Source organism: Erpetoichthys calabaricus, chromosome 2 (genome assembly GCF_900747795.2).
Source record: "Erpetoichthys calabaricus chromosome 2, fErpCal1.3, whole genome shotgun sequence".
NCBI lineage: Eukaryota > Metazoa > Chordata > Cladistia > Polypteriformes > Polypteridae > Erpetoichthys > Erpetoichthys calabaricus.
Genome location: NC_041395.2, coordinates 280302087 through 280327401, shown reverse-complemented (window position 1 = coordinate 280327401; position 25315 = coordinate 280302087). Strand labels below are relative to the sequence as shown.

At 33.8% G+C, this 25315-nt stretch overlaps 2 protein-coding genes across 2 annotated transcripts in view; one reads left to right on the top strand and one right to left on the bottom strand.

Moving 5' to 3' along the window:
* wdfy4 (WDFY family member 4) overlaps window positions 1-25315 on the top strand; it is a 204653-nt gene that overhangs the window by 151372 nt on the left and 27966 nt on the right. The window contains exons 44-47 of the mRNA XM_051923799.1: window positions 9114-9262; window positions 9409-9529; window positions 10352-10437; window positions 10528-10590. Of these exons, the coding sequence (XP_051779759.1) occupies window positions 9114-9262; window positions 9409-9529; window positions 10352-10437; window positions 10528-10590 (419 nt within the window). The remainder of the gene's footprint in view (window positions 1-9113; window positions 9263-9408; window positions 9530-10351; window positions 10438-10527; window positions 10591-25315) is intronic.
* On the bottom strand, window positions 14450-20715 carry lrrc18a (leucine rich repeat containing 18a). The gene is made up of 2 exons (XM_028795621.2): window positions 20405-20715; window positions 14450-16124 (listed from the first exon to the last, which is right to left on the bottom strand). Exon 2 carries the CDS (start codon window positions 16118-16120, stop codon window positions 15353-15355), a length of 768 nt encoding a protein of 255 aa, XP_028651454.1. The 5' UTR covers window positions 16121-16124; window positions 20405-20715; the 3' UTR covers window positions 14450-15352.

Genomic DNA, 25315 nt, shown 5'->3' with positions numbered 1-25315 from the left:
CCTGAATCTGCAAAATTAATAAAATTTAATTCATGAGACAGTTGAGACCTAATGAAAAATGTATATCAGCTACATGCTAGCTTCAAATTCTTTACAACATAGAACATCTACAAATTGGTCAGCTCACTATGGCAAATGCTCAAAGATACTTACTTTGAGTGTAATCATCACTTCCAAACGTGTCTACAAGACTCTTTTAGGAAACGTGTTTGAGGTCTGATATTACAGAAACCATGTAGCAGATGGGCTGTGTTTGCAGAGTTTCTGTTTATGCATTTAACAACACTGTCTTAATACCAAAATCTTCCTAACACAACTTTTACCTTACACGGTTTTAAACAGAAAGGCTACACAATTTTTTAATAGGATTCAATACGCGGATAATTTCACTTCCTTGCCACTAAAATTTAAACAGAGTGCATGAGGACGTCACACATAGAAATAAATGCCAGCAATTATGTGGTAGCAACAGACATTGTTGGCCCACATAACATGGCAGTAACCATGCAGAACTAAGGAAAAAGAGTTTCAAAAACATAAATGGCATCTAAATGGTAAATAACCCACTTTCTGTACTCATTTTAATAAGGCTGCTGTAAGCACTTACAAAATCATATTATTTTTATATCTCAACTCTTCATACTTTCTGCATCCAACATTTCTTAAGATTTCAGCTGAGTGTGCATTTTGTGCTCTATAAATGCAACTGTGTGGCAAAGTTTAAAGTCTGTTAATTTATGTCAGTGTTAACTTGAGTTATTATCTAATATTTAACAACATTTCTCTGTCTCCTAAATTTATTTTAAACAGGTGTTTAGTACTGTGAGGGAGTGCATATGAAATGTGAGCCTTGAGTCTTGTGCACTGAGAGAGGGAGAGATAGAGAGATCTCATAGAAGATACCACAGGTGTTACACCATACTGTGGTATGCCACACTGATTATACAGAATTGCTTATTTACATGTATTACACATAATATATTGTCCATTTTACATGCATTGCACATAATATAGTGTCTATTTTCATGTGCACTTCCTGCAGTAAGTGAAAGTTGCATATTTCTACAGTACATACTCATATTAATGGTTCTGCTAAATTTAATTTGATGATGGGAGCAGCTATAGCCCTTAGGAACTGAGTTGGATAACCATACCAATCAAGCAAACACATTCTGATGCACACATAAGTGTGAAATTATTTGTAGCCAACTATTTTATAACTTTACTATTGCACATACAATTGTTGGGAATATTTATCTTCCACTGGAGTGAGAGATCATAAAATAAACTGTACAAAGTAGAATGTTGTAGGTGCTGACATGGTGCTAATGTTGAGTTAGCCCTTGTGCAATTGAGTCTAATAGAGATGATAGAGAGAGGTAGTACTGGACACAAGAGCTTCCATTGGGATGCAGTTGGAGCTGTCACAAAAATTAAATACCAGAATAGCCAAGTGTCTTCATGTGCAAGTTGTGTTTCAGGTTTTGGTTCTTTTGGACTACCTCATGAAAGAGATTGCCTTTCTTTATGAATTTATCAGCTGTGGGTTTTTGGTCCTCAGAAATGTGAAGTTCTTAAATTTCCATTTTTCCCCATGGATGCTGACATGATGACTTCCTTCGCAGAGCTGACACACACCACAGCTCTGAACTTCACTGAGGCCCTGTTTCCTAGAGTTGACAACAACATCTCTCTTCACTTTCTGGTTTTCAAAACCTCTGTTTACATTTTTAGATTCCAGTGGCACCTTGGGTGTTGTAACTGCATTGTTGTTTTGGACTTCAGAGATCAAGACCGCACCCTCTAAACATGTGCTTTCACATTCAGGCATGATACCCGTGCTCTCTATGCCCCCAGCTGTTTCATCCTGAGACACTTGTTTTTTTAACTTGTTACTGAACCTTTTTGCAGATAACTATGTAATTAACTCCATCCTCATCTTTCACCACTGTGATATTGTTGACAAACCTTCCCATTTTTTCTTTATTTCTTTAGTATTTTCGGGTTTGATAAGCCCTTTGAATTTGTCTGTCAGCTTGGAATTAGATCACTTTGCCTCCTTTATCTAGCAAGAAGTTTAAAACTGCATCCTGCTTCAACATCATGATATTTTTGGTAATCACCTGTTGTATATGAGGTCAAAAGTCTCAATCCATATTAAATATGCCATACCGAAGGCACTTGCCAGTATATCGACCTGCTACTGTATATTTCCCTCTACCTACCCCAGTTTCTGGGGACACTGTCACTGGAATGATCACACTGCACTTTTGCAAAGAGTAAGATGCAGCTAAAACATAGCAATTGTTTTTAAATCAGAAAGCACCCCTAGCTAAAAGCCTGGAGTTCTGTAAAAATGTGATTTCTAGTTTTATTTTCTGCCAGATGTAGTCAAGTCTGCTCACTCTTTCAATATGTAAACCAAGACCCTGTACTTGAGAGACAAAAGGCAATAGTTAAGTTAGCCATAAGGGTATCAGAAGAGACATTGTGAAGAAAGAGACTGAAAGAAAGGAATAGGATTAAGAAAAATGAAAGCTTGACATGATCGCGATGGCACATCTTGCCAATAAGGACTAATAAATAGATGCAGTGCACTCCCCCATAACTGTTCCCTCATTAACCCTGAATCAATCAACAAACTATAACAGCCTTTTTAAATCTTTCTTATATTATTAATTATTTTACAAGCAACATTATCTTGATATATTTTTGATTATTATAAATAAAGAAAAACCTATTACAAAAACCTACATTTACCCTTACCCATCACATCACACCACCTATAAAATCCAAATAAACATAACACATAAAAATATTGCCACCTATCTCATGCAGTTGTTTCACCCAACACAGCCCCTCTCTGCCCACAACTTCAGAACATACATAGCATTATGAACTCACTATCATAAATGAGGTTCAAAACAGTTGTTTCGTCTTGGTAGAGTAATATATTGCTCTACTTTCCCCTATTGTATTATTAATATGTAGCCTTAGCATGCCTAATCTCACAGACTTACCACTGTTTATAAGGTATTATTGTATATAACTTATCCCCACCTTCCCTTCTATATCTATAACCTCAGGCAATTAGATGTAGTAAAAAGACAAGCAGAAGTTAAGTTACACATAGGATAATGTATTACTGATAATATTCATAAATAATAACAAAATGCAAAGTATATTTGAATATTGGCAAACATACAACCTGATTAAATGGTGATATGTAGTTCAGGTGGCACACAGACTTGCAGTTACTTAAATGTCTCTAGTTAAGGCATCATTGGTGCTCAGCTTTCAGCCACATGTCTGTTCAAAATGGCTGCTGAGCCGTGCTCTTCATTGTGTTGTCTTCATCATCACAGGTTAGCAAGAGAGATGCTACTTTCAGATGTTGGTTAGTAAGAGAGAGATACTTCTACATTATCACAGGTTAACAAGAGAGAGATTGTGAGGTTAAACACATACATTTATAGATGTTCTGTCCAACCCCTAGAGCCAATAGGACATCATGGTACTTAAAGGCCTCTGAGACAAGCCAATTCCAAACAGCCATACCTCAGACCAATGGGACAAAGAACATCTTAACACCTGCCCCCAAACCATATGTTAAAGTACACCTTAGCCTACTTGCGGGGGGTAGAAATGACTTTAGCAAAGAAACACTCGGCAAACTGGTTTAAGACACATCCCCCAAATCCTGTTGTAAAATTCAAACAGACCCATTCCTGGGGGGGATGGAGGGGGGGGGGGGGGGTAAACACTAAAAATTACAAATAAATACATACAAAATATTCATCAAGTTATATGTAAAATCTCACTTCACAACTACAGTACAGTAGGTAAACTGGAAATACTACACCGTAGTACATAGAAATAGCTACATAACCTAATCAATAGCAGATCGGGCTCAAAGAGGTAAAATAGTTTTGTTGCACTTGATTTTTAAGAAGCCAACTCATCAATATGGCAGCATTACAACCATCTACAGCACCCTGCAAGTTGAAGAAGGACTATTCCATGAATTTCCTAAAGCTTAAAAATTGAGATGTGACAATGTCAATAATATATAGAAAGACAGAGTCTAACTTTACTGCTAGCAATGATATGCTATTATAATAATTAATAATTCATTACATTTATATAGCGCTTTTCTCAGTACTCAAAGTGCTATCCACACAGGGAGAACCAGGAAGTGAACCCACAATCTTCCACAGTCTCCTTACTGCAAAGCAGCAGCACTACCACTGTGCCACCTGTGAGGACAATTATGGATGAATATAGACACACAGGTTCCAAAGGAAAATAATAAGACCAGAGGGTGATAACAGCATTGGGGCATCAGTGTATTTGATGCAAAAAGGCACAGGAAGCCCTAAGGACTTCATTCGCCACCCAAAGAGGCATAAACGTCTTTATGTGTATCTTGATGAAGAGAGATGTAATGACCAACGAAGAAAGTCACCAACACTGGAAGGAACTGGAAGTTTTATGTGTATTAAGAATGGAATTTCCCAAAGATGAAGAAATTATAGACAAAACCTGCCTTTGGCCTAGAAATTGTCAGTAGCTCCAAGAGCATACTTTGGGTCAAAAAAAGTCAAAGCTTCCCAAGGTATGAGCATGGATACAACAGAAACAGATGCAAAAGCACTTCTCAGGAGTTGGTGCCTTCCTGGCCAAATCCAATAAAGTTTGGGGAACAGATTAATCCACTGGCCCGCAAAGGAGAGACTGGAGATTTTCTAGGTCTCCTGGAAAGCTTTCTAATAGGCTTTAGAATGAGAAGAATTTCTGTTAATAGTAAAAATTCGGTGACAGCTATCATTCATTGTGAAAGAAGCACACAAACTGGAAAATACAGCTGGTCACAGTTTTTTCAAAAAGTCTATTGGGTTACATACAATTCCATAGTTTTCTTTCATGCCTATCAGGCAACATTATTTCTTTGATTTTTGTCCTCCAAATCAATTAATTTGGGCATTAGAGATGAAAGTTGGCATTCAAAATCTTGTGTGTTATTGTCATGGCAACTCACCATTTTCACGCTAAAATCCTTCTTTGATCTCAGTTATACTGCAGTAATGTGTGTGGGTTTCTCCTTGAAGCATGAAGTATACGGAGTTTCACATGACAACAAGCTGTTCCAAAACAAAATTCTTTATATTCTCATGGAAGGTAATCATATTAGTCTAAGCAGAATCTTCTGAGGATAACTCAGAAAGAGAGAGCTTTGTTTCCTGAGCTGGACACCTCAGAATGGGATAATTTGGCAAACATCATTGGAAGCTTTGCTGAAAGGTGAGTATAAAAATGTATTTATTTATAGCTTTGAAAGGATATATGGGAAAAGCAAATAGCCCCACGAGCTACCCTGTCCTGCACAATGAATCAGATTGTCTCACTTTGTCAGTGTTTTTAATCTGCGCCACCCTAACATGTATCCATTCACCAAAACGACTCACATGATATCTCTTTGTCAATGTATTAAATCTTGTTCATACTTGTATTGCATCTATTACTGTTTGCATCATTTTTTAATTGCTTTATTTCAAAACTATTCTCATTTTTTATGGAATGAACAATTTACTATTTACTCCTCATATACTTTTTAACAGCCGCCAAATATATACAAGTGTAAAAATGTATATTTTTTGTCTATTGCATCAACATACCTGTTTAATTTCTAAATAATTATTACTCTAATACACTTCACATGTATTGGAGTCTTTTTAATAGGATGGTGTCTGAAATCACTGGATTTATAATTATATTAATTATTGACATTTCATAGCAACATTATCATCACAGTTTTGACATTTCAATGATTAAAAATACCACCAAAGTGTATAAAGTGGTGCCTCGGTAGTTATGCACAAAGAAGCAATGATCATGCTGTACAGGCCATTTGTTTGATTTGACAGATGTATTCATAAAAGCAGTAGGGGGTGACATCAGCTGTCTTGTTTTCATTTAGAAGGTTTCATTCCTGCTGTGATATCTGTCAGCTGAATAATCTTCCCCAAGCTCATTAATATAAAACCTCACTTTAAGCTGTCTTTTACCAGACTTTACACTTTTGAGAGAGAAGATATGTGTGTCACTTTTCACATGCTAACTAGATCTTTTTTCTGAATCATTTTTATTGATCAGATGTTGAAATTTCATGCAACATAAAGAGGCTTGTCTAGTGTGGGGTGCATGATCCCTGCAAACAGTGGATTTGTTTTGATGGTATACTTTTATGAAATTCTTACCGGATGTTCTTTAAACAGCTAGTCCTCCTGCACACTTTTCCTAATTAATTTCATCAATTCTAGTGAATGTAAAGGCCCCGTACACATTTCACAGTTTCCTTATTTTTCCATGGATTATGTGTTAACCAGGTTTAGTATAAGTTTGTTGCAGACCTTCAGTGACCAGAGTGTGGAAACCACTTGATCATTAGTGTTTCATGAAGATGTGAGGAAACATAGTTGTAAATAATTATTATAACTGAATAAAAATAAACATTGTATTATCAAGATCAAGCAAGCTGGTGGTTTGAAATTAAACAAACTGCTCATTTGTGGTTAGCAGAACAGTGCCGTAGGTAGTCTTCCTTTAAAACTATATTTCTAAGGTCAGTTGAATTTAATATTATGCTGATTATTTCATCTTTCATTGCATAAATGAATAAGATTTAATATTGTTAGAACGGATAGGAATGGTTGATGGTGCCTTAGTCTGGTTTATTTGTGCATACTGTACCTCCTCTTTTGTCTTTACTGCACACTAAATGTTTTTGCCCGTGCGGATGATTTTATCAAAAAACTCAGGTCTGAGATTTCGGCATTATTCGGAAAAAGTGCAAGTGGAGATTTCTGAAAAACAGAAATACAACAAAACTATAAACCTTTTGTTATCTGTATGTAAGGTCAATTTATTTAAGTTAAAAACCATATACAGTAATATACCTCATTCAGAGCATGATTTTACTTACAATGAATTATCATTTAATGTCAACAGACTAGAAGAGTAACACTTGAGAGTTCATTACTTGGTATTATCTACTCAGGAGTAGACTTTTAAAAGTGAATAATTCATGATGAAATGCATTACAAAAATCTCTTTTTTTTTTCTATGCATATTTTTTTTAAAAACAATCAGACAAAAAAATGAATCCTTAGGGCATTCACTGCATGGAAAGCTACTATTCAATTATCACAATTCTATTGTTTACATGTCATTGATTAATTCTTGTAATAAACACTGATCTTTTTTCTTGTACTCAGGGAGTGTTTATTGAAAGGAAAGGTTTATTTGATTTATATTAATTGCAGACTGCAGCCAGGAAGCTAGTAACCCATATGGTGTTGATATTTCAGTCCTGTGGGGATTCAGTTACGTTGATGGTAGAAAGAGAGACAGGTGCATGTTTGTTCTCAGAAATAAATAGAAACAATAACATTAGCCATGCATGACATAACAACGCTTGATCTGTTTTTCATATGTTTCTTTTAAACCTTATCCTGGATACTTGATCTATATATTTTTATATACAATTTCTTTGCTTTTATACTTACTATATATTTATATATATATAGAGAGAGATTTTTTCTTCTTTCCTTTGTGTTTGTTAATATGCAGCGTGTTAATAATTGTAATATTCTGTGGAAATACCATCACTGTTACTAACTTTTTTTACTTAATAAGCGTACTGTTGGTAAAGCCTGGTAAGGTACAGTGCTCACCCATTCTTTTTTATATGATAATATTACTTTTTTAGCTCATACCTGTATCATTTTTGGTATGAACTGTGTTTGAAAAAGATCCATCCCTCCATTTGTGTAAACCTCATAGGATCGCAGTGATCTGTTCTGGCAGCATCAGGCACAAGTCAGGACCAACTGAAAAGGGCACATTTAGTCATCTAACCACAGGCCAAATTCTAGTCTCCAACCAGCATAATACTTAATGTCATTATGCTGGAGGCAACTGGAATCCCCTGAGAAAACTCAAGAAGGAATGCAAAATTTCCATAGCTCCTGAACAGACCATGATTTAAAGCCAGATTCCCTGCAGCTGTCAGCACTCAGATTACATTTAAAATGTTTTTCTCTAAGTAAGAAGTCTTAATCTAGACTAAAATGCGTATTGTGACTAATATGATGTATTTTTTGCCACTCAATTATGCATTTTTTTCTTTCCAATACATTTGCTAACATTTTCTTCCTGCATAATCAAACCTTATCCAAGATGGTCAGTGGTGCTGCAGGCTTTTATTGACCCTGCATCTTAAATAAAGGTAAAGTCCTGCTGTATGCTGTACTTGTCTGTAGCAGTTCAGGAGCTTCAGTGACACAACTCTAGAAGATGACACTAAACAATGAATGAGCCCAAACATAAATGTGGTGTAGCAGATATCATAGTCCATCAATAGGCTGAGAGTTGCAGGTTAAAACTGGTATGTTGTTTGTTACAATAAATGCTTGCCATTAAAATTACTCTCATTGATCATTGATATAGTTTTTCAAATCTATTTTTGTATGCATCTCTAATACCTTCTATGTATAAAGTTGGATAAAATTACATGTGTGAATGTTCTTGTGCGGGGAAAAAAAAAAATACACAGCCCCTAAAATTTGTAAATAAACAAAGCCAGTTTCTCGCCACAAGTAGCACATTGCTTGAAATCACTAGACAAAGAAGCAACTGGACCATTTCTTTGTCAGATGACTTTAATAACTGTTTTAAACCTGCAAGAATCCCAAACCTATCTGACTGCACTTTGCACAAGGAAAAGCCCTGCCTTCTGCCATCACAGAGCCCACTCACGCACATATACACTAATGAGGGTCCTATACTGATGTACCAATTAGCCAAAGCTTGGTTTTGGGGATGAGGCAAGAACATTGGAGTACCCAGAAGAAATCTGCAGAGACATTTGGAAAACTTATAAACTCCAGTTGGGCAATAAGTGGACGCAGGATTTGATCCCAGAATGCTGCATCAATGATGAAGCCGCGCTACCATGCTGTTTTGATCAAATATAACTGAAAGTTTTAATTATTTTAGATGATGCCAGATTTATTTTACCTTTTTCATTTAAATTTCACTGCACTGCTTTTCAGATAAATATAAAGCTGTCAGTGGCAATCCTGAAAGGCCATGTCATAGCAGAGGGGGTGCTGATGTTTGGTAAAGCTGATTTCTACATATGTGAAAATTTCACACTTTCTGACTCCAACAATGTCTTTTGTAAAATTCATCATCCTTCCAGGTAAAGTGAGGTTTTATCATATTAAGTCTTTACATGCTTAAACACAGCAAAACTTTGGTGCTTTTGGCTTTTTTGTTTTTAAATTGTTCTGCTCCTATTTGAAATCTCAGTCATTAATTACGATTTGCATACTTATTTTGTTTCAGTGTTAGAAATTCCTTCATTTGTAGCTTGTTTAATAAAGCAGTACCTGGAGAAACACCTACCTGCTGCAGGTATCCTTTTCATGAAATCAAAGAAATACATTACAGAAGATTCCTTCATCAGGTATTCATTCCTGTGTGTAATTTATTGGAATATGAAAATTGTTGTGAATGTGTTCAGATTGGGAATGGTTATGTAATCAGAACATTCTCTCATTTTCTTACCTGAGTGCTTAATACAAGAATACAGTTTCCTGGGTAGTTTTTGTTTTTTTTTATGTATGTACAGTGTAGCTGTTTAAAAATGCTTCTCTGTTGCAGTCATACCCTGGGCTTTCATTCTGCTTGTTGTTCTTTTTATTTTATTTTTTAGCAGAGATATAAACAAAAGCTCTTGTAGCCCAGGTATTTCCTATGACATATTTATTTTACTGTTGTAATTGTATTTATTTAAATATAATACTAGTATTTTAAAAAATGTATAATTTCAAGTTACAAATAGAAAAACTAAAGTGAAAAATGATAAAAATGTACATACTGCTTTTTTTATTCTTGCCATATTAGTTTCAAATATCTATATTTTCATATTATACATAGCTTTAGAATCCCAAAGCAGACTTGGCTCTGACACTTACAGTATATTTAAGGAAAGTTTAATTTTTAGATACTAGTACATTATTAGATGCCACATCTTCTTTGAGATATAGCAGTCACACTCGTCATTAAAATTCTTTCATATATTCCAAATATTAAAAAAATATAAAATATTGACTTTATTCATTTATTTTCATTTAATTCTAGCTAGAGTATGAGAGTTTTAATGTTCAGGTTAAGAAGAAATCCTGTACAACAGAAATTTGTGATGTGGCTCTACTTTGGCCGGTGCTGGTAATTTTATACTTGTGTATTTATTTATTTGTTTGTTTTTGGTGTTTTTTTATTGCAGGACAATGCACTGGAAATATTTATGACTAGTGGACATTCTCTGTTCCTTGTGTTTCAGAATAAAGATCAAATCGCAGCCTTTAAGAGGTAAAGTCAGAGAGCACTAAAAGAGTTTCCGTTGTCAATTTCTGATGTGCCCATCTTGGAGAGTGAAATTGATTTTCTGCTTTTACTTAGGTTTTGCTCTGCTGTACCTTCATTAAAAGGGAAAGGGGTCACTGAAGCCATTATTAATGTGCGGTAAGATCGAATGCATCCCACAGTTATATCAGCTTAGACACTTTTAAAACATAAGAGAGCTAATTGATATGTCGACACGCAGAGGAAGCCTGTAGCATACTTTACTGATGAAGTATATTTTCTGCCTCTGGGGCTTTTTATAATAAACATATAATTGGATCAACACTTAACAGTCTGTACCAACCTTAACTTTTTCTTGGGACAAAGCACAAGTTCATCTTCAGTGCTGACAGCAATTCACAGTCTTTCACTGGTGCCCAATTAAAAAGCATGAAAAGGCTTCAAGAGGCTCCTCATAATGGCAGCAAGATCCTGTAGTTTTTCACTCTACTTATGTGATATTGTGCACATGGGGTACACTTAGGAATCTCCAAGAGATATCCAGTGTTGCTACAGCCTTTCTTCAAGAGATGTTCTGTTTGGAGCATTAGCACTCCTGTTCTTGTAAAAACAAAAAATATAAATAGAGCTTCTTCTTTTTAATGCTGCTATTATCTGCTTCATGTTTATTTCTTAACATTTTGCATTTTATATTGCTACATTTTGTGTCATTAAGTAAGCATAACTTCAAGAAAAAAAATGTATAAGACCTACACTGCATTCCTCACAAAAGTAAAAAGCCTTATCTGGCATACTCTGCTAGTTTGCTAAATGAATATTTATTTTTCGTGTTTGTTCATATACAGAAAAGTGTATTTTGTTTGGAGCCTTGGAACTGTTCAAAAACCCTTAATATACTATACATTGCAAAATAACAATCAAAATGTTAACGTAACAAAGTAGTTTTGAAGAAGAAGAAGAAGAATTGTGTTCTGTAAGAAAATTAGATTTCTCCTCCTGTCTGTTTAAAACATGATGAATTTGTTTCAAAGTCCTTTTTTGCTTGGTTTTTCATGTTTTATATTTAATAGTAATAGCAAAAGTACTAATCTAAGTAAACTACAGTAGCTTTTGAAAATTCATTATATTAAAATATACCAAAGAGATCCGGCCAACTAGGTATGTTTACATTATTTTATTTATTTTAAATATATTTAAGTCCTGAGTATTTATTCCTGTTTAAGAAAACATTATAATTACCATGTTTTGGACAGTCAAAATGAGAAAAGTAATAACTAAAAAAGTAACAGAGTAACAGTAAATATTATGTTAATGTTTGTTAGTATTATGTCTATTAATAGGTTAAAATACACTAACATCTCGAAACCACATGTTTATTTACCAGTAAGCATTTCAGATGTGTGTACAGTGCAGCATTTGTACAGTTTGGTGTGCTTGCATCCCATAATTATCCCTTAATATTTTATCGCTTAAAATAAAATTATTGTGAGTCCTTCAAGTGTATCCAAATGGAAATAAAATCACACAGAGCTTGGCCAACAGTAGCATTGTCTTTTAATATACCAACTACAGATATGCAGTGCTTTTATATTGGCATAATTGAGCTTTGTGCTTAACGTACAATACCAGTAAAGTAAAATAACACATAGAGGCTATAATATGTAAACTAAAATGATTTTTTAAATGAAACATTAAATGGCCAGAGTAATCAGTACACTGCTAACAAAAATGTTAAGTTGGAGATGTTTCTTTTCACATTTGTAAGTAGAGAAAGCTGGGTAGAGTTTACCTCATTTCACTAGTCAATATTACAATGTCCTGGGATAATTACAGAATATAAAGAATATGCAGAATCAAAGGCATATCTCCATGTAAAAACTAAGTAAGAACCACATTTAAAAATAATCTTTTAGAAAATCCTCAATTCTTACATATCTCAACCAGAATTTTCTTTTTTTCCAGGATTTTAGTTGTATGTATCTTGAAAAGTTGTACATTGTCTAGTTTGTCGATCAGACCATGTGCTTATAAATCTATCAGCTGAGATTGGGCCTCTTTTATTTTATATTAATGCACTTTTTTGTTTCCATTTTTATTTATTTATTTATTTCTCAGTTGCAATCATGAAGAACATCTGCTGAGTCATTCTTTAAGTTCTAATTTCTGCTTACATTTGTAATTCCTCTCTTACCTTATATATACTGCATGTTATTGTCAGGAATAATTGGTAAAAATTAGAATTATTATGATTTTTTTACAGTAACATCTTGATTAGGTTTATTAAAAAAATGATTTTTTAATCTGATTATATCATAGCTAATTTAGTTTCACAATGAAATATGATTTTTATCGACTGTGTATGATTTGAATCATTATTTACTGGCGATTGATGTAGTCACTGCACCGGGAGCCCACATACACAGTTAAAGCAGTGATGAACAGTTAGTTTTTATTAGATAAAAAACGTTGCTTGATTAAGGATACAGCTCTATGAGACAATAGCATTGTATAATGGCCTCAGAAATGCCTACATGAAATGAGACTAATTTATACCAGGTAGATGTCTGAAAATGTATAATTGTCCAGAACCATAGAGAAATGATGTGAAAAGAAAGGAGTTTGGACATGTTGTTGTTTTAGGTGGCAGCCAAGATAAACCCAAAATAGGCAAAACTGATTCCCAAGAAAATTATGTAGCACAAGATTGTTATTTAGACTAGTTTGTGTATGACGCTGACCACATTTACTGGCCTTACTGTTTCAGTGTTATTGCTGGTTTGTGGTGTTAATGTATATCTTGTGTGTATGTTAGTGGAGAGCAACAACCTGTACATAAAGTACAATCCTCTGTTGATTTGTAAGCATTGCAGTTTCCAGTAGAAGTCTTTACCATCGGCATTTAAAATAATTTTGCATTTTTTTAGCCTAGTTTAGTTTAGCTCCTATATATTTTTTCATTACTGCTTATTGATGCTTGGCAGGTTGTGTTTAGCATTTTGTAATCAGGTATAATTCTGGGATTCTGTATTTGAAACCATGGATGGAGAGGAGAGTTGTATTACAGTTGGCAAATCATTAGTTAGAAGCCCTGGGAAAACTTAAACACCTCCCATTCAGTTATACTGGAATAAACAATCTACCGTTCTCATATGAGGAAGTGTGAATTTGTGAAAAATGGTTTGTTTGATTATTGTAGATTTATAAGTAGAAACTTTTCTGTTTTCATATCTGTAATTATTGTATTGTATTTAGAATATCGGTACCTTTCCTTTTGGATTGTTTGTCTATCTGACTGTTACGTTTCACTTTCAGAAATTTTCCTCAATTTCATGTACTGCATACTTCATATACATATATCTTTTACAGGGCACAGCTATAAAGATTCATTTTTAAAGCAAACAGCCCTAGAGTATAAGCACAAATATGGCAGCATATTATATTTTATTATTCTGTTATACATTTATCAATATCTATCAGTATTTCTGCTTTTCACAATTTTTGTTCTTCTGTATTGCAGGTTATAAGTTTGGATCAGTAACATAAAAATTATGAGTAACACTTTAGTTTAGGTACTGTGAATATTGTATCTATTACTCATTTACTTTTATGTAGCATGACCTTAACAAACACTTTTTTGGGTCTTCATAACACTTCAGTAACAAAGCATCAGTAAAGTATTTATTCATCTTTGCAATGTGGCCGACTAACACAATTTCACTTCAGAGTGGCTTAACTGAGACGATGATATTATATATTTAGCATCAGACCGGTGAATCCTTCATATTAACAAATCATTTTACCATCATGTCAATATGCAACACTGCACAGAGATGAATAACCTATCTGCTGATGTTTTATAACTGTTAGATAGATAGATAGATAGATAGATAGATAGATAGATAGATAGATAGATAGATAGATAGATAGATAGATAGATAGATAGATAGATAGATAGATAGATAGATAGATAGATAGATAGATAGATAGATAGATAGATAGATAGATAGATACTTTATGACGACCAAAAGAAGCCTTTGTTAAGATCTTGCTACATAAGAGTAAATGAGTAACAGATAAATTTTTGCCATACTTAAACAAAAGTGTTACTAAATTATGTAGTCTTCATCTTGGGCCAAAGCTTGTTTTAGTGCCTTCAGGATACCTGCGAAGCACCTTTTCCTGTGTTCAGGAATTTGAATAAGTAGGTTCTTGTAGTGTTGTTCATGTAGATACATTTAGTGGCCAATACTTTCCTTGTCTTCATGATTCTAAACAGACTTTTTAGTGCAATCTCAAAAAAAAAAAAATAATACCATTGAAAACATTAATGGCTTCAAGCATGTATTTTATTCTCTCATTAGGTTAATCCATCCATTTTCCAACCCGCTGAATCCGAACATTAGGTTAATTCATACTTTTATTTTAAAAGACATATAATCTTTAGTAAGATTTTGATTTTATGCCTTTTGAGTATGTAAAGGAAAGTTGGATAGAAACGTATGGACTGTAAATGTCTAGATGACACGCTTAGGTTCTTTGGCACAGCATATGCTTAAAGTGTAAGAAAATTTCACCTTGATGTATTTTGCTTAGGAAAAAAGCCTCAGAATATTTGTGATTTGAACAACACTAATCATAACAAGCTATGCGCTTCCAAAGTGATGGTTTCCCAAAATGTAGTGAATGGCTATATTTGCAGATAGATAAAATTAATTTCAGCTGTATCATTCAGGATTAACTGTATACCTTTGTATGAAAATTAATTCTGTATGTACAGTATTTATTATGCACTCTATCTATCTATCTATCTATCTATCTATCTATCTATCTATCTATCTATCTATCTATCTATCTATCTAATTAGGTTTATTAGGTTAGGTTTATTAATTTTTTTTAACATTTTTTTCCTGATTAGATTTATTTACCTCCACACTGCTTGGGTTTCTTGAGCTATGGAATTTGGGGTAATAAGCCCAGTAAAATTTACTTTCTTTTGTGAAGATGTACATGTTTTCATTTTGTTCAACTTCTCCCTTTCATCTTTGCACTTTTTCGAACATGGCACACACAGTTTATCTTCATGAACCAAGTAAAGGCTCTCTACACGTTTTATGGGGTCCAACTCTTCTTCCTCTGCTGGCTGTGGGAATGGATTCCGTTTGGTATTAACCTTTTTGAGCTTTGGGAGCTTTGCAACATTTTCAGGGAGGGTGGTGAGCTTATTGTCAAAAAGACCCAATTCCTGCAGTTCTTTCAGAGCTGCGATTGTTGTTGGGATGCATTCAAATTCATTCATTCCAAGATTCAGATGACGCATGTTCTTTAGCTGGCTGATTTCAATGGGGATTGAATTTGCTGTCAATTTGTTATTGCAAAGATTGAGATAATATAGGTTTTGTAGTTGCCCAATGCTGTCTGGGATCTTTTCGATATGGTTACTGTGTAAATCAAGCCAGCGCAGATTCTGAAACTTTTCAATATACTCTGGAATTTTTGTGAGCATATTTCTGCTAAGATCGAGCTCCTCCACATCTGCCAGTTTAAGTAAGCATTTGGGGAATGTTGCAATGCCCATGTTGCTGAGGTCAAGTCGTCTTTTGCCATCAACTGTCATCTTTATGGAGCTTTTGGCCATTTTAAGGGTGATTTTCTTTCCTTTTGGTCCTGCTTTTTTCTTTCCTTTTGCCATTTTCCTGAATGGAAAAAGAAAAAGAGTATATTTTACATTATTTTTTTATTTTCTAAATATTAATATTTTCTTATCTCATCTGTGTTCTATAAGGCATCCATAACATATGTGTATATTTGAAAACATATATTATTCTGTGTAAAATTAAGAAAAGTCAACAATTGCCTTTCATGCCAGTTAGTTCTACCCCTTCTGAATCAAATGATCATTAACACTAAAAACTACATAGTCTACACCGTCTTTAATGAAAAGGAATTTTTGTTCTGATTATTGTTCTTTGCATGAAGATTACTTTGAGTTGTTCATTAGACTTAACTCTCAATGTTTTAGTAAAGCTGAAACTGAGTAAAATAAAGTGCTCTAGCTGAATTTGTTTATTTATTGGAGGAAAATAACATTCCATATAATCAAGTTATTAAACAAAGAAAAACATTCTATACAATCAAGTCAAACTTAATAAAACAGAATTCAGCCCCCACCTGATAGCTGCATTTGTAAAAGCCATACAAGGAGCAGTTTCTAATTCTTCGTATACTTCAGAGTACTAATAGGAACTGGGCTGGATTTTACTTAATTATTCATATACGAAGTCAAGGTTGATAAACTATATCTTTTTCTAATTTACAGCTAATAAACCAAATAAAGAAATGATGAGTAGTTCATTCAGTTAAAACAAAATGACTGTTGATAGTAAGCAGAAACTAACAAGTGTTACAGTTGAGCGATCAGTGATTTTTTTTTTCACAGTAGAGTGGAAATTCATGAAGTCAAATCAGGGCCGTGATAAATGATTGTTTTTGGATATGATGTGGGCTTTGATGCTACACACCTCCCCATTACAAAGGATTCATTATAAATACTTCAGGCCCTTTGGCTGCTCATTAATCATATTCAGGGCTTCGAAGGAGAGCACAAAAAGAAACTGATGTAGTTTAGGTAATTTGTATTATGCACAAAACAGAACAATTGGACTTAATCTGTGTATAATTTATATGTATGTCCATGTGATATTGTTTAATATGTGTTTAGCAATATTTGAGTTCATAACTGTGTGTGTGTGTGTATCTCTGCATATAGCACGTATATAAAAAGAAACAAGTAATAACCAATAAATGATTTCAATGTCATTATTTTCAAAATATATAAAGAACTTCCAAACACATTTTATACTTGATATCTCAACTGGAAAAGTAATGATCTTCTGTACCCAAAGAAAATGAGAGTAAAAGCGCTTCTTCGATGAGTATTATTAAAGGGCTTTGTTCCGTAATTGTACCAGTCTCTTCTATATGATATATAATAGTAATAAAAACAATAAGAATTCTTTGCTTTTTCTGGCATATTAAAGCTAATGTTATCCTTGTCTGAAACATGTTTACAAAATTTTGGTGGGGGAAATGTGTGCAGAATGAGCTAGAAAATGACCATGCTAATTGTATACCTACAGAATTTGAAAATTGTGTTTTAGAGGTTATTTTTTGCAATAATAAAGCAAAGATTGTAACATTGCCAGTAGCAAAATTCATACCTTAACAAATATATGTGTAGAAAAGTAGAGCCAAAAATGCAAAAGTTGCAGTTTGTTGCAGACTCACTTTTTTGCCTAAAAGCCGTCATAGTTTTGCACATGAAAATCTTTGGAACAATGTTGATTATGAAAGATGCCACATAAAATAAAAATATGATCAGTGTTTCTTAATCAGTCGTGTTTACAATCGCAGAGTCATGAGGAACTTGGCTCTCCAGGCACAAATAAGAAACATATCTGGTGGAAATGTCAGTCCATCACCAGGCACACTCACAATAACTCACACCACACCGATACAATTTAGAGGTGCCAGTTGCCTGCATGGGGTTCCATCCAGTGGTAGTCATGGTCACTCAGGATGGGTCAATCACCAAATAATTTAAGACACATCTTTGCAATGTGATAAAAAGAGTCATGGTTTAAAAAATGCTATTTCAGGAAGAACATTTAAATACATCATAGATATGATAGGTCCAGCAGTTTAAACTACATTCTTCAAGCTGTGAAGCAACAGTGTTAACCACAGCACCACCATGCCACCTCCTTAAATATGCTTCTTTTAAATACATGGAAAAATTCTGCACTTAAACATTCAGTTATGCTATACCCAGGGATTGCTGGGATAGCCAGTACTCCTCCACAGTCCTGAGCTGGATAAGCAGAGCCCTTTTACCCTAATATTCTACAGGAGGTATAAATAGACGATGTCTGTTCCACATTTGCATTTATGTTGTGTTAACTTTAATTCTGAAAATTGAGAGAATTACAAAGTTAAGCCTCTAGAAATTTTTGTATGATATACTTCACTATGATTTTTCTGTGCTACTTGTACTTTGTGAGTATGTTTTGTGCTGACATTTTGCGCAAAGCTTAGGCCTGAAACCACAGCTGAAATTAAGGGAAATCTTTTAGGTTTCATTTGGCTCACAACAAATATTGTATCTCTTAATCATACACATAAGCTATTCTATTCTACTTATGAGCAGTTGTAAAATACTATGCTTCTGTACTTGTAAAGTGATTTGGAATGATGTCCACTATATAAAGACATTATATAAAATTAAGTTTGTTTATTTGTAGTTGTACATAAATCAGTGTTTATATTAAAACCAACTGAAATATCATAAAACCGGGGTAGGAAGAATCAACAGAAGTGTTCATAAAGTAAAAGAAGACATCACTAGTATATGCAAATGTCTGTTCTGTACTGTAAATGTTTTTCATTTACAGTACCTTAAAACTAACAAATATGAAAAATAGTAGTTAGTAGCCCATTGTTATTTACAATTCACATCATGACAAAATTAAAAAACCTTTAATGATCATTTAGAGCTTTTAATTTAACAAAAGACGTTTTTGTGAAAATACATTCTGGACTTTTGGTATGAAGTTTAAATTAGTGGTAGGATGGCTCAGCTGGCTGCACACATTTTTGGACCATATGATTCATTGCAGTGTTTTTTAGGATACATGCCTTTAGTTTCCCAGAAATGTATTATTTCATTTTTTTTTTTGTTTATTACCAGTAGGGAATGCTAGTTTGATTTACTAGTGAAGATATCATTTAAATTGAATATTTTCTGATGCTGTCAGAGCAGCAATGACATACGTCTATAAAGAGTTTTTTTTTTTGAGTAACTCATAGTTTACTTGATAGTATTATAGGACATGTAGTAATTAGAATAATTTTGCATTATAATAAATTGATTTCAGGTCTCTAATGTTAATGCTTTATGGTGTCCAATTCAATGCAAATTGAAGTCATTAAAATTGGTAGCATTAAATTGTATATATATTATTATATATTGCATGTATAAGTGTCCATTCTATCACATAGTGCCAGTACAGTAAAAGTCGTATTCCATCCATCCATTTTCTCAACCAACTTAATCTCATTTTAGGGCTGCAGTGAGTTAGAATCTGTACAAGGAAAACTCATCAAGTGAATGTGATGCCAGCCTATTGCAAGGCACATTGTTCTACTGGGCCAATTTAGAATTGCCATCATCCTAAAAATATATTGTTGCAGTGGTGAAGGAAATCTGAAATACTTGGAGAAAAGTCCAAGTTTGGGGATGTAAACTATGCAGGAAGGGACCAAACTATAGTTCCAGCCCAGTCTCATTACCCACTTTTTGAAGAATAACAAAATAGTAATAAGCAGTAAGGAGGATCATTTTCCATATGTTGTATAAAAGCATTGCAGTGAGAGAATTCAAACACATTTGCCAATAAGCATTCACATAGATGTCTTTGTACTATAAGCAGAAAACAAAAGCGTCTAGAGGAGACTGACATAAATGTGGTGAGAGCATCAAAGATAAAATTATATATGATTAGTTATAGAAAATGTGAACCTGACATGTATTTTCCATCAATCCTTTTTCCAAACTCGCTTATCCAGAGTAAGGTTACAGGGCAGTTGGAGCCTATCCCAGCAGGCTATATTTTCCTTCTTTAGAATCATGAATCAGCCCAGGGCTTTCAGATGTGGCATCTCCCACTAATAACTGCAAGCATCAAAGCAATCTACTTCATTGTAACATGATTTTACTTGTTTTCCTTTACCACATGATCTTAGGGGTGGAAGAAAAACACCGAACGTATGAACACTATAAACTCAACTTTATATACACACAATCCACCTTGCTTACTTTGGGAAAATGATTTAGAAATTTCTAAAAATTTTACTGCAGCATATATCCATTTATATAGTGAATTTAAAGCAAAGCGATATTTCTAAACATTTTTCTTACCTTCTTTCAGTTTTCGGTCCTGTAAAATAAGAAGACTTCTTGGTTCTCAAGTTATGGCAGAGTAGTGTTTTCTCAGGGCTTGTCTCTTCGTGTTACATTCTTCCTTCTCTTTCCCTGTCAATTATAAATTAGGTCTTGTATTGTTTCTAAAAGAGAACCTATACGTTACAGTGACCTCTAGCAACCCAGCAAAAGATTTCAAGAAAAACTGTTCATTGAAAGTGTAACTGATGATGAAGCATATTTGACATTGCAGACAATTAGTCAATACGTGACTGAGTACAGCCTTATTCCTGCACTCTTCCTTGTTTAACTTGGTTGCTAAGTGACAGAAATCTGGCCCTCATTAGCATGACACTGCACTGCTTAGGAAATGTTTCTCTGTTGCGTTGCTTTATTGTTTGCTTCTGTATTACATATGGTGCATGGGTGTTTAGTCTAATTTTGCACAATTAAAGTTAACCTTATAGTGAATCAACATGTTTAATCAAAACTACATAGACTTTTTTTTAATTATCACAATCTGTAAACATATTCATTTATTATATAGTAAAAGAATTTCACAGAATTACATTAAAACAAAACATAAAAAGTGTGCATTATGTAGAAACTTATACATGATCAAAATTGTTAATTTTTTAGATAGGATGTTAAGGCTGTTAATATTGGTCATATAAGTAATTATTAATAAAGTCCAGATGGTACAAATCCTAGATTATTTTTTCAGTCCTTAGGCAAGATGTTGTGTTTCATTTATTAACATGAATGTCTCTTTTTCGTTTTTGATTATACATACGGAATTTAGACAGCTCGACTTTATAACAGATTTCAAACTTATGAGGTATTGCCTATCCTTATGTACATATACAGTGTGTGTATTATATATATAATTATATATACTGTATATTAAAGCTGAAACAGCATAGTCAACATTCTTCTGTAAATGTCTATATTAGATTACATATTGTGATAACTACTGACCATTCTAATAATAGGGCTGCCCTAATATTCTTCAATTTTTTTAAATCTGCATATTACATATCACTACAAGTACAAGTGACACTGATATAAACTATGTGCACATTCTTCACATGTACAAATGTTCGGCATACCTATGCAGACACAGAGTAACACAATTCCCAAGGTATTTGCTTTCAGATGTTGCAGCAAATATATTAGTTTCATAATGTAATGTTAATAATTTTTCCTGTGCTGTAGATATCTCACTAAATGAATTTATCACCTTTTTCCCTTTTGTTTGTTTGTATTTCTGCTGTCATACTAATGAAATTAAAAATAACAGAATTTTGTTTTCCCTTGTTCTTGGCATGTAGCAACTTCACTATTGAACTTTATTCTTCATTTATTTATTTAATTATTTAATATCCTGATAGTAATCCATCACAACATCATCATGTTTGATTATTTTCACATAATCTCTAACATTTATTTAATTAATAATATATTTCGGGTAGCCCTCGGTATACTTTATACTTTTTTAAAATAAAAAAAAAAATGCCTTAATTAATTTGTATCTTGCAGTTACATTCTTTTGTACACAAAGAAACCTTGCGAAAATTAGCACAAAGAAAACGAAAGAAAGCAAATAAAGTAAAGGAATGCAGACAATTAAAATTAATTTCATATGTTTGTTTGTGTTTGACAGTTTCGTGATTAAGAAAGAAAAACAAAATCCCCATTGACGTAAGCCCAAACTGACAGTGCTGTGACTTAAAGAGATGACAATAAGGTGAACATGTTGAAACTTGCACAGTTAGAGGAAATGTGAGTTACGGTTTCAAATTTCACAGTAAAAGATTGCAAGTGTAATCAGATGAGGCAGGAACTGAACCCATTGAGAGAGAGTAACGGGAAAAAAACACATCACCTAACATGATAAGGTCAGCAATGTAAAGAATATTCACAAATGCTCAGTAAGTCAGCATTGTTTCTGCCTGTCACAGATTACTGTTACTGAGCCTGGGAGCAATATTGTGATGTTAACTACAATATCTTTTAATTTTTTTTACTGAGGCAAATGTAGTGAGTTAGATATTCTTTTGAACATCAGAACAACTTTGACAAGACCAGACCATCCATGCCAATGAGGCTTGCCAATCTTATTTGCCTAAATTTTCCAAAATAACAGAGTCAAGTTTTGAAAGTCCCTAAAGTAACATTGTCTTCCACACTGCTTGGTCTCTATTCACAGGTCTGAGTTTTTGTGAATATTTATTTTTATTTGCATTCATGAACACAGTTAAAAAATTGGAATGTTTCGATCATGTCTCATTTAAGTAGAAAACTGAAAGGAAATTTAATTGAAATATAACAAATTACCGTTTATTCATGTATACAATGTTGATCTAATTCAATAAAATATGAATATTTAGCCAATCTAATACTTTTAATCGTGTATGTAAAGCGTATAGCTTCTCTAGTTTTTGTCACTTCTTCCCTCACTGCTCCAAGATTTTCAGGAGAAAATGCAAATCCAAAAAGTGAACTTTGAGATTCTTGTTGCAACACAATTTTTTAAACTTAATACATTTTTCACAATGTCTTTATACTTTGGATCATTATTGTTACCTAAAAACTTTCCAGACCATTCATTGTACTACACAATACTTCATCAGAAATCATTTTGCTAATATCAGGTCTGGGAAAAATGCCGTCTTTCAGGTAAGCCTCAGACAAACTTTCAGAATAAATACATAACTAAGGCTCCGTTTTTTGATAGAGCTTTGACAAACTTCTTCATGAATCCAAACTTAATATGACGGGGTGATGGGAGCGCTTTTTGTAAATCTTGCAAGCGAGGTCTGATGATGTTTCTTGACCCTAGTTGTAGCTTTTTTCTAACTGACCACTCCTTCTGAACCCAGTGTAACATGTAGGGTCGGCTATCCCACATACAGAGAAAATATGGGAATTTTGCATTCCCTCATTGCTGACCCAGTAAGATACATAGAACTTTCAGGTCTCCACATATGAACCAATGGTGATCATTTTATTTAATAAGTGTTAAAAAATAACTCTTATGCTTAAAACATAGATTTCAGTCTTAGAAAATTTAAAATTGAAACAAATTATTATTAAAATATGTATAATTAATTAAAGCGAAAAAACAATAAAAACTATAATTGACAGCTAAAAATGTGTTTTGCGAAAAAAATGTTACATGATGGATATAAATAGTTTATATTTTTGCATTTAAAGCCCAAAAATGTGAAAAATCACATGGAATAATCAAAACAATTTCTTTAATGTATACCTATGCAATGTGAAAGACAAAATGTTTATGTTTTTTATAAGATCTACCCTTACCAAGTTTCCATCAATGTCCTCACATTCTTGTTGAAGTACAGCACTTAATTCCTTTCATAATTTTAAAAACTTTAATCGTGTGACCTCTCAATCTCTGTTTGCTTAAACTAAAATGATTCCACTCCTTCTGTCCTTTCACATAGTGAATAGAGTATCTTTCTCCAGCACTGCTATGCTTTTTTGTAATATGGCGACTAAAAACTTTATGTATTTCTTCACATAAGGCCTAACAAGTGAGCTTCAGTTATTTGATCACAAATTGCTGAATATATTAATTTGCCACATGAAATTGTGTTTGAAATTGAAATATTTTTTATTCATTTAAAAAAAATATCATGCTTGTTTTTGCAGATTATAATGGCTTTCAAAGGGCAAGAATCCAAATGTTAAAACAAAAACCTTAAAATTTAGTAAATGCACCCATTTTTCAAGCAAAAAGTGTTAAGTACATGACACAGAAAAGTGTTGTTTTGCCTTGTGACCTTAACATTAGCATGCAGGAGGCCTTGGCTTTTTCAAGAATCTAAGGCTTTGATAAAAATGTAACTTAGTGCAATTAGTTCAGATTTATTGTAATGTGCATAAAATACAATGGAAGTCTTACATGCACACATGACCAACATGCACAATGCTGCCACTCATTATGAATCTCACTCCATAAGGTATATAAAATGTAACAGCACAGAACATAACAGGAAAATCACAGTCAACCCATGCTATGGGTTCTGCGGTTCATATTTTAAAAAAATAACACAACCTGCACCAGTTTCCAAATGGAAAAAAGAGAAGATAGCATGGCGTTGATGGAGGTGAAGAGCAAAATACTGGAAGGCAGCATGCACACAGACATGACAGACCCAACAATGTATGAAAATGCAACAATAAATAGTCATCTTTATTGGATTGCTTATGACACACATCCAATATTTCACTAAAGCTGTAGTTGAAAGGACCAATACAACTTGGCCAATTGCAATATGACTGCATATGAGGAGCTGTTGAGAATAAAATCATGTGATTTGAGTGTGCTTCTGCCTGCAGACCACTTCATCGAATCCATTTTTTTTGTTCCATACAACACATAAAGTACAATAAGTAGTGAAATGCTTAGTTTCTCAAATCCAATGACTGTATCTTTAAAGAGAATATTAAAGGACAGTAACAGTAATACATGATTTTGTAAATATTAGCTGTCACAAAAGCCACAAAGAGCCATAGCAAGGTTTGGGGCAGCCACCCGTATAATTGGTATCCTGGCTACAAAGTCGTGAGAATGTTACACAGCACTGATGTGCACAAAATCAAGTCCAAAACAGAACTGAGAGATTAGGGTAAAGGTGGAGGCTTTTAAAGGGGAAGACAGGAAGGGAGATCAAAGGGGTCGGGCTCATGAAGGTCGTCAGCTATCGGCTCGAGCCCGGATGTGACATCACAGGTGCCGGAGCCGGCAAGGTCTTCTTCCATAGGCTCGGTCCCGGATGTGACGTCAAGAGGGCCAGATGGAATCCCCTGTGAATGGTCTGCAGGAAAGGGAGAAAACGTGTCAGTGCACTCTGCCACATCCTGGTATGACTCGGAACTCCC

Excerpts from the sequence above, each read along its gene's own strand:
- lrrc18a (XM_028795621.2), bottom strand. The coding sequence starts at position 16,120 with ATGGCAAAAGGAAAGAAAAAAGCAGGACCAAAAGGAAAGAAAATCACC.